Raw genomic sequence first — 10,815 nt, forward strand, 5'->3', positions numbered from 1 at the left:
TGTAAGTGGTACAGTGTTTATAATTTTTATGAGCATCTCAAGAAGCAAAATAGGTGTCTGATCACTCTTTTCCAGGTTAGTGAAATGAACACACATCCTTTTTCAGCTATTTGATAGCTCTACCATTCTGATTTATGTAGTATTTTTACACATTACCCTCCAGTCTCACATAATACTGATACTATTAAACTATTTAAGGCCCTGATCCTCAGCTTATTCTACACACAGACCCCTAGCCCTCAACGTGCAACTAAGTTTTGATTTACTTCTTTTGTGATCATCCTAGCATAATGTTTTTTTTCCATGCTCAAATAATCTAAGATCACTCAATACCATATTTAGATTAATACATGAACCTTGTTGTGTCCTAAAGAAATCAAAGATCTGGTCCAGCTCCCATTTAAATCAATGACAAAATTAGAGCAGAATCAAGTTTACAGAATGTATGTGTGTTCACAGAATGAATATTGCTGATGTATCCCAGCAACATAAAAAAAAAATCTGACATTCTTGCATTGTAACTGTAAGACACTTTCTTTTTAAGGAGAGGATGGGAACAGAAGGGCTTGCAAGCTTGATAATGAAATATGGAACCTTTGGCCTCTAAGCCAATGGTCTGAACCCAGAGGAAAAATCAATACCATCTGAGGATGATTCAGTGATCTATGTGAAATGGGACGAAAATCTCAATCTATCCTTAGTGGATAGGTGACCACAACACAAACACCACCTCTGTAAAAGGCAGACACCATTGTTGGCTCACTCACTAGAATCAAAAGGATTGTACTTGTCTGGAAACTGAATTAACTTCTCCATCCCTAAAAGCGGGTCAGGATTGAAGCACAGTGGCTAGCTACTGCAACCTTCACCCACACAATCACTGCTATACTTGTTCTGCAAGCAGAGGATTTTGCTCTTTTCGGAGGTAAATCTGGACCCTTCAACTCTTTGCTTTTCTTTTAATGAAAAGAAACACTCTTTAAAACAAAGATTTTATAGAGTGAGTTTTAAGTCAATAAGAACAGTTAATGATTTCATTCGTACAAACTCTGCCCTCTTGATGTTTGAAGTAACAACAAAAATATCAGGGCATACACGCTTTATGGTTTAGTTATGTTATACTTAATTCATGTTTACAGACTTTTAAGGAAGCCTGTACCAAGATTTACAAATAATTGTTTTACTAAGACTAAAAAAAAGCCCCAAAATATTGCTCACTGTCCAACAGTTTATTTTTCAAGATCTACTTGTGCATCAGCACTGAGTATATTTCACAGCTAGATTGCAAAGGTATCACTAAGCCAGGGTTTCTCAAACTTCATTGCACCACGACTCCTTTCTGACAACAAAAATTACCACAAGACCCCAGGATGGGGGACTGAGGTTGCCCGAGCCCTTCTGCCTGAGGTGTGGGGGCCAAAGCCCAAGCCCAACTGCCCCAGGTGAGGGTGGGAGAAATGGGGCAAAGCCAAAACCCAAGGGCTTCAGCCCCAGGCAGCGGGCCTGTAACCTAAGCCCCGCTGTCCAGGACTGAAGCAGTTGGGCTTGGGCTTCAGCTTTGGCCCGGGGCACTGGGACTCTGGCTCTGGCCCCAGGCCCTAGCAAGTATAAGCCAGCCCTGGTGATCCCATTAAATGACCCAGTTTGACCTGACCCAGTTTGAGAACTGCTGCACTAGGCCATTTATAACTTAGTAGGTAATAAGCCCTTTATGTTGTTTATTTCTCTTTTCTGCATGCATTAATCTAATATTTGTCAAAGTCATACAGTACGCATTGAATATAAATAAATTAAACCCCAAGAAGTTCACTATTTCTTCAGTAGGACAACAGGGCTGTTTATAACTTTCTACCCCATTCTTGACCTCTTTTAATCAGAATGATTCTGATTGCTTCATGAGTTGACAGTTCAGCTGTTATTAGGTTAGCCTGTAGTGAGTGTGTTTGGATGCTCCATAAATTTACAGAATGTAAAATGTCCTTCTCAAGGCTCATCTACCATAAAGGTAGATCAAGTGAATATTTAGCAAACTACTGAGTGACTGTTTACACTGACAACATACTTTTACTTACTTACTTACAAGGACTTTCCCAAAAACAAAGTCAATTTAAGAGGGCTAATTAAAGAGAAAACAATTAGAGAGGCATGAGAGGAGAGACATCAATACAATAGGATGAACGGGTGGCAGAGTGCACAGTAAGAGACAAAGACTAAAAGCAAAGTTGGGGTAGGAAAACAGAAGATCAGTAAGAGAAATTATGAGCAAGAAGAGATATACTATCAGAAGTCATACTACTACCCTAGATCAAAAACTCTTAATGCTTTAATTTAAATCTGGCAGGCAGATCTCACCTATTATGTCGTTTCAAATGCTGGTGGGAAGGAGGAATATTAACAAAAAACTGGAGAAAGGGGTTGTAGGGAAAACAGAATGCTAAATCAGCAAGTCCTATTGCCAACAGTGTTTCAGCACTTCCTTGCTATCCTCCTCTTCTACTTTATTCCCGTTATTCTGCTACCGGGCAAGTGTGCGCATATACACACACAGCAAGAGGAGGATTAACACTTGGTACAGTTGTGTCCGTGCTCCTGTAGTGCGGGGCTTTCCCAGCGGCAGTTTAAAACTGACAAACTTCATATAGTTCTTCTCTATGTCAAGTGGCTATGGAGAAATACTGATGCAGCAGAAATCCCATTTGGGGAACTAATAAAATTCAGGCGGGCGTGAAAGCTGTGAATCCCATCCTATTACATACATCTTAAAGCCTAGTTTCTTCCCATCATTTGAAAGAATATGGGGAGATCCTCACTCTCTCACACACCCAAGCTTTAATTTAATCTCTGGCAGGATTTTCTGAAAGGTCGGAAGGGTCTCAGGAGCTACGATAGGCATCCACTAAGCATGTGTCTCATGTCACCTTCCTCGGGTGTCTGATATGTTTGCTCATTGTGCCGAGTGCATTCGTTTCCCTGATGTGCTGACATAGATGGAGCAGGTCACAGCTAGGTTCCAAGGTATCTCTGCCTTTGGTTACATGTGTCAGGCTACAGAATGTAAATATGCAGCTAACCTGTCTCCAGGTGAAGAAGAGGAGACAAAGGAGTCATAAATACTACCAGAGCATAACTGAGAGCTTACCTGTGAGTACAGATTGTACATAGGAATCTGCTAGACACATGCATGAGAAGCAAAGGATTCTAATAGCCTTAAGCTAATAAAAAAACCAGAAATTTGGGTTCAGGCTGTCTCTGCTTCCTTAAGTCATTCCCCTTGTACCTAGATACTGCAAACAACTCAGAGTCCATACAAGATGTGACATATGCAATTCCTAGGTACTGGGGACTACAGTTTTTATTGAGGACTGCTACTACCTTGGCGTGAAAAAACAAGGCCAGGAAACTCAGGAACTGGGACATCATTTTATTCTCCAGACATATAACTTTCTACTTTTCCCATGGATGGCCACCCTCAAAAAAGAATCATTAATCCTGGATCCTTGACTAAAGCAACATTGCTGGGCACTGAGGTACAGTGCTACGTTATCATAAATCAATACATGCCATATAACTGGCTCATTCCTAAACAGCAAGTGGATTAATGATTTAGTTAATCTTAACTACATACTATTTTCAGTCCTCACTTGACTTAAAATTGCTCATATCACCTTAAACTTATGCAGTAATTTTCCATTACAAGGATAAAAGTGTGGTGTGAGAAGTGTCCCTAGGCAGCCAAGATTCCAGTTATCATTAGCAGTAATATTATTATAGTAGCACCCAAAATCTGACCCCTTTGTGCTAGGCATGATACAAATTTATGGGAAGATATAAACAGCGCCCCAAAGAGCTTACACTCCAAAATAAAAAAATATAAGGGCATAGGAAAGGGATACAACATACAAGCAATGTAATCGGGGTGCTGGCAGGTAGAGAGAGAAAACAACAAAACGTATTTGCCTATTTTTACAGGGGGATGAAGAGGCAGTGAAAGGGGAAGGTTATACTTGCCCCTGCTTATTCTAATATTGCTCCCTAGTTTTTTAACTATATCCACCAAGTACAAGTTTCCACATCACCTAAATTCTTCCTTCCTTAGCATAGTAAGCAACAGCCATACCCGTGATCACAGCAATTGCATCCATTTAACTATATTGGTTTAGAAACAAACAAATATCCTCAAATCAGCACAAAAACCATGTATAGACTAGCCCTCAAAAGTCAGGTCCTCAGCTGGTGTAAATTGGCACAGCTCCTCTGACGTCAATGGCACTGTACCAATTTACACCAGCTTAGAAACTGGCTTTGGATTTTTCACAAGCACAACAATACTTTGCACTTCTATGTCAAATGTAGAAGTGCAAAGTATTTCAAACGTCTCAAACATCGATTGACGATGCCTCACAAAGTCTCTGAGGTAGGTAACTACTTATATCCATTTTTGCATCTAGAGAAGATGAGGCATGCAGAAGTTCTGCTATTTGCACAAAGTCACACACAAGTAGATGGTAGAGCTGGGAGCAAAACGTAGGCAGCTTCCACCTTCCAGCCCTGTGGTTCAACAGAGATCACACACTCCTTCTATTTGGTTTGACATCTACATGCAAACTAATAACTTAAGATAAAATAGAGTTCTGAGGAACACAGAAGAGCATAACTATTTCTGCTAAGTAAGCTTAATTCAGACTCTGAGTAAAATATAGTCATGATAAGAAGAATGAGTTATTTAGTGGCTACTGATAGTCTCTCTTTTATTTTGAGAGGGTTCATGTCAGAAGGTTAAAGCTATTTTAACATCTTTAATCTTAAATATAACTCCATTAGCACTATTTTGATCTTTAAAACTGTCACCAGTCTCTATACTGATCTATTACCAACTTGCTCTCCCATATAATTTCATATGGAACCAGCACACAAGAGAGTTTATCTCCCACTGTAACAACAAGGATTCCATCCATTCTTCTGTTATACACACACTGTAAGATAAATACCATGATATATAGGTACTTACAGAGTATCCATCACTGTAGTATCTAAGCAGTAACGATACCTCATTTGAGATTCCATTCCATGCAAAACTAGGGCCAGGCCTTGACCTCTGTTGAACTAGTATAGCAAGATCATAGGAAGCCTCTTCCTCACTCATGCAGCAGCAGGACAGGTTTCCAGTGCAGTACTTAAAGAGCACTAAGGATGTGGATCTATAAAAGCCACCACATCATCAACTCAAAGGCCAATATATGCAAAGTCGAGAGTGTGACCAACCTTACCCTCACCTAGAATGCTACATGCCATCTGCAGCATTTACAAGCCAGAGGCACAAGCTGCTTCTTTTCAAACATACATATCCCACTTTGTGTGCCTCCACTAGATGGAATCCTGACATGGCTGTCAGGATCTGTGGGAAGTGGTCATGCTAACCAGCATCCTTGCTCCCTCTCAGCATTGGCTGGAGGCTGAGCAGAATTTGGGCGGTAAAATTCCTTAGCCTGTAACCTCCTTGGAGCAAGGGCTGTCCTTGAGTGTTTGGACAGTATCACCATTAACAACAATGCACTCTATTACTTTATATTATTTACATCCAAAATACTGAATTACACAAAGGAGGCTGTAGTAAAATACTTTGAATCTCACAGCATTTGAAGCTTCCTATCATTCTATTGTTCTTGTTCCCCCTTCATTTCAGAGGGCATTTCGGCTTTCACAGGTGGCAAGATACAATATGCACAGAGATTACATTCAGAAAATGAAAAGGAGTACTTGCAGCACCTTAGAGACTAACCAATTTGAGCATAAGCTTTTGTAAGCTACAGCTCACGCTCAAATAAACTGGTTAGTCTCTAAGGTGCCACAAGTACTCCTTTTCTTTTTGCAAATACAGACTAACACGGTTGCTACTCTGAAACCATTCAGAAAATGGGGAAGGAACAACAGAAAAAACCCTACCTTCGGGGCCACATTTTAGATCATAGTATTTAGAAATGGAAAGTGTCTATTAGATCAACAGCCAGGGCAGGATATAGTTCCAGTTTAAGAGGGTGCAGCGGATATCCCATAATGGTATGTAGCAAATATTTCACTGGTACTACATTTGATCTTAGCCAAACATATTCTAGGTGATGGTTTTATCTATAAAAACCAACAAGGAGTCCAGTGGCATCTTAAAGATTAACAGATTTATCTGGGCATAAGCTTTCATGGGTAAAAAACCACTTCTTCAGATGCATAGAGTGAAAATTACAGATGCAGGCATTATTATACTGACACATGAAGAGAAGGGAGTTACCTCACAAGTGGAGAACCAGTGTTGACGCCCTGTTCTCCACTTGTGAGGTAACTCCCTTCTCTTCATGTGTCAGTATAATAATGCCTGCATCTGTAATTTTCACTCTATGCATCTGAAGAAGTGGTTTTTTACCCATGAAAGCTTATGCCCAAATAAATCTGTTAGTCTTTAAGGTGCCACCGGACTCCTTGTTGGCTTTGTGAATAGAGATGCACCCTCCGATACTTGTTTTATCTATCTACAGCTACCCCGATACTTGTTTTATCTATAAATTTTTACTTGCTGCCACTGAACTGGGTCAGAGCAGTGGCTGGTTACAGTACTGCAGCATGCACTTTCAGTCTGGTTGCATTCATTGTCAGATAGAAAATACAACTCTTTTTATTGTCCCTGCAATTGAGATGTAACGTAAAAGCTTTCTGGCCATAAGGATTGTTTCTTCACGTGGAGCAGCATTATGGAGAGACTAAGATTTGTAGCTGCCCTACAGCGCCGCACTGCTCTTGTGGCCAATAAAGTTCCATACCTAAGCACAAGATTGAATACAAGCATGTCCTTTACCAAAGAGGTTTCACTCCCCTCCTAACCTGATACAATTAGGGCTGGAAAGATTTATGAAGGACATTCCCAACTGAGCCAGGCATTATAATCCCAAGAACCAATCTGGCAGTATTCGGTGTAATTCTCCAAGGAAAAGGTATTTGTTTGCATGAATTTAACGACATTTTAATGCAAACTCTGTAAGCAAGAAGAGATCCCTATCCAAACTCCATGCATCTGATGAAGTGGGTTTTAGCCCACAAAAGCTTATGCCCAAATAAATTTGTTAGTCTCTAAGGTACCACAAGGACTCCTCCTTGTTTTTGCTGATACAGACTAACACGGCTACCACTCTGAAACCTGGGTTCTCTCAGTGAGCTTCAAATGGAAAAATAATGCACAATATGCCGAGCTAAAATGAAAAAGGAGATCCTATTTTACATTGTGGAAAGAATATGGCAGAGACAATTTAACTGCTGTATATTACAATGGAAATTTAGCATCCAACATAATCAGGCAAGGAAACAAACAAACCCTAACTGATTTTGAAAGAGATTTTGAAGATGGCTTTGGATATCAAGCTGTGTCCGATTTTCCTATAACTGATGGAACACTATTAGCGCTCATTTTCTTCCTCGGAAACCCCTTTCTTGTTTCTTTCAATTTAAAAGCGCGTGGGGCAACGTCCAGAGTCCTCCCCCGCTGGCCCCGGCCGGACAACGCGCAGACCAGGAGCAAAGTAATTACAGAACAAGGGGCTATTCTGAGTCAATCCGGAGTCGATCTAATCAGTAACAATCACCTTCAACCGCGTCTCTCTCAATCATCACCGAACATATACGGACATCTCTGGTTTGTGCCACTATCCTTCACGTTCATGTCAACAGCTCCTTTGAAACAAACCCCGTGGCTTTTCCCTTAGACACAGCGTGGATCATTATGGCAAATTACTAGAGAAAACAGCTAATGGCAATCATCGCTGTCGCAGGCAGACTCAGCACAGGAAACCGAGCCGTGCCGAGGGTGACAAACACCCCTGGATTCAAACAAGCAGCGTCCTCTTCTTGCCCTAAGTCACACCCTCGGGGGGGACGCAGCGGGCGGCCGGCTGGACTTCGCGGGTCTTCTTGGCGATGACTTTAAATGAATGGCTCGTTCAGCCGGGGTCAGAGCGGATCCGGCAAAGCATAACCTTACACCCAGCTGCACCGCGCGGCCAGCGCCAACCCGAGGGGGAGTCCGGGGACATCCTGCAAACACAGGGCCGGGGACGGGGGTGCCATGGGAGAGGGAGGGGCGTTAACGCTATGGGGCCCGGGGCGTATCATCTCGGAACAGGGGCACAGGCTAAGGGATGGAGAAGTAGGGCTTCCTCCTCCGCACTGATACCTGGGAACTGGGGGGAGGGAATGAGGGCTCGATCGCTCCCTGCCCGCCCGGGAGGAGGGAGTATGGGGGTGTCCTCGCGGCTTTCCGCTGCCCGGGTGCATCGGGGGGGCGGGGGGGAGTAAGGGGCTCGAGGCTCTTCACTATCTAGGTGCATGGGAGGGGAGGGGCTCTCCCCTGCCCGGGTGCATGGGTGTGGGGGAATAAGGGGCTCGAGGCTCTTCACTATCTAGGTGCATGGGAGGGGAGGGGCTCTCCCCTGTCCGGGTGCATGGGTGTGGGGGAATAAGGGGCTCGAAGCTCTTCACCACCTAGGTGCATGGGAGGGGAGGGGCTCTCCCCTGCCCGGGTGCATGGGTGGGGGGGAATAAGGGGCTCGAAGCTCTTCGCCACCTAGGTGCATGGGAGGGGAGGGGCTCTCCCCTGCCCGGGTGCATGGGTGGGGGGGAATAAGGGGCTCGAGGCTCTTCACTACCTAGGTGCATGGGAGGGGAGGGGCTCTCCACTACCCGGGTGCATCGGAGGCGATGAGGGGCTCGGGGCTCTCGGGGCTCTCCGCTGCCCGGGTGCACTGGAGGGGGTGTGTGTGAGGGGCTCACTCTCTCTCTCTCTCACCTTCTTGCTCTCGGAGGCTGCGGAGGCTCTGGACTCCCCGCTCACAGAGGACGAGCGCCCCTGCCCGACGTGATCCTGTTGCGGGGACATCGCTTCCATCAAGCTCCTTTCCCCGAACTCCCGCTGGGGTCACTGGCTCATCCCTCCGGCGGCGGCTGCACCGTGGACAGTGAGGCTGCGAGCGAGCGCGCGGGACCAGAGCGCGTCGGACACTCGCTCCGCTGGCCCCGCCCCCGGCAGACCAGCACAGCGGCCCCGCCCACTCGGCCAGATGGCTCCGCCCGCACACCGCTCGGGAGCGCTTTCCCTGTCCTCCCACGCGGAGGGCCGCGGCGTGGCTGTGGCTACTGCGCATGCTCTGCGCGCCGCCGGCGCAGTTGCCGGCCGCCGGGGGGCGGTGGCGCTGCAGCGGCAGGTGTCCCCGCCGCGGGGCTCGCGCTGCCCGGGCGCGCCGTGCCCCGCGCGTTCCCGGGGGCCCGAGCCTGGGCAGGGCATGCGGCCCCTGCCTGCGTGAGCGGGCGCCACTCCGTGCGCAGGGGAGGCCGAATCTGACGCTGTCACGAATCGGAGCGAGGCCGTTAGTGCCTGTTAATTCGCAGCCTCCCCGCGGGCACACACGGCATCTGCAGTCCAGGGCCGTGCCACACTCGGTCGAGCAGCCGCTGCAAAAGGGGTTCAGATTTTACGCGGGCCCCATTGAGCTGTCACGTATTTTCGAAGGATTCTCCCCCTCCTCCCCCCACCGGGTCGAATACCGAGATGTTGCGGTCTGGTTATAAATAGCCCAGGGATGTGCTCGAGCCACTGGACTGCACCACTTGCCCGGATGGAACACAGGCTGGTTTATAAAGCAAAGGCTGCTGCTTTTAAATACATCGCAGAGGCCACAATCTCCCCTTTCCGTCTAACCCCCCCTCCCCCCACCGAGAGGACATAACCCGAACGATCTGCAGACTTGGGGGCCAGTTAGGAAAATCAGGGCCAGAATCCCTGGCTCGGGTGTCAGGTGCACGCTGCCTCTGTCTAGCCACACGCCAGTTGGTTCTGCTGCCTGCAATACTGGCTCACTCCCATCTGTAGCTCCCAGCGGCGCTCCTGTGTCCCCGTCCAACCTGGGCGATCACATTTCGTAAAAAGGGAAGCAGCATAAATTACAATTAGAGAAGGGAACATTGGACAGAGCATGTTTGTTCCCCAACGCTTCCTTCCAGGGGGAGGACAGGAACCTGTCCCTTGTGGAGCTTATGCAATATGCTGTTGACACAGAAGGGCTCTTGATGGCTAGGTAGTGGGGTGAAGTGGGCATACCCCATAGCCACTTTTCCATGGTCTGTATTCCCACATTCCAGCCCTATTTAGACGCAATTATCTGGTTTTTGCACTCCTTCACATACTACAGTGAAGAGAAGCCTAAGTTCTTTGGCAACCAGAAGTGGCTATTTAGTGGTGTTTTGTTTGTGTGAATGTGTAAAAATTAGTGTAAATGGGTAACACTACTTTGGAATCAGTTGCTTCCACCATGTTTTTAACTACTTCTGACATGTCAGCTACTGCATCTATTTCACTATATGCTACATGATTCAAAGTGCTCAAACCCCATACTGCTTTTTTTATAACTTACCCCCTCACTGGACACTAGCTGTACATTAACTTTGAACCTAGGAGAAGAGTTATATGTAAAATTATTTGAGCTAGGGGCTGTCATTTACTATGTTTGTACCACCGTGTGCACAAAGAAGCCTCAACCTGGTTAACGTCTCTAGGCACTACCGCACTCATCTCAAAGAATAGTAATAAATCATTTTGGCCTAGTTTTGACATGTGACAATTGACACATTGTTTGGGATCATTTGCTGTGGAATAATGTCTCTCATCCAATGGGACCCCTGCTATCTATCTATGGTATTTCTAGGACACCCAGTGCTGACATTGAAAAGGTCATGAAGCAGGGACCTGAGGAATTGAAGTGGAAGGGTAAGCGTACAGGTACT

General features: G+C 45.8%; 1 protein-coding gene across 3 annotated transcripts in view; it reads right to left on the reverse strand.

Moving 5' to 3' along the window:
• ARHGAP20 (Rho GTPase activating protein 20) overlaps window positions 1-9,192 on the reverse strand; it is a 95,595-nt gene extending 86,403 nt beyond the window's left edge. Inside the window, exon 1 of one of the 3 annotated variants that reach the window (XM_048844952.2) lies at window positions 8,825-9,192. In XM_048844952.2, coding sequence (XP_048700909.2) covers window positions 8,825-8,923 — 99 coding nt within the window. In that variant the 5' untranslated portion in view covers window positions 8,924-9,192. Of the gene's footprint in view, window positions 1-7,363; window positions 7,384-7,625; window positions 8,242-8,824 lie in introns of those variants that run through there. The other 2 variants (XM_048844961.2, XM_048844970.2) reach the window with 2 other exon arrangements.
• Window positions 9,193-10,815: the final 1,623 nt, after the last annotated feature.

This window comes from Caretta caretta, chromosome 1, assembly GCF_965140235.1.
Source record: "Caretta caretta isolate rCarCar2 chromosome 1, rCarCar1.hap1, whole genome shotgun sequence".
Classification (NCBI taxonomy): domain Eukaryota; kingdom Metazoa; phylum Chordata; order Testudines; family Cheloniidae; genus Caretta; species Caretta caretta.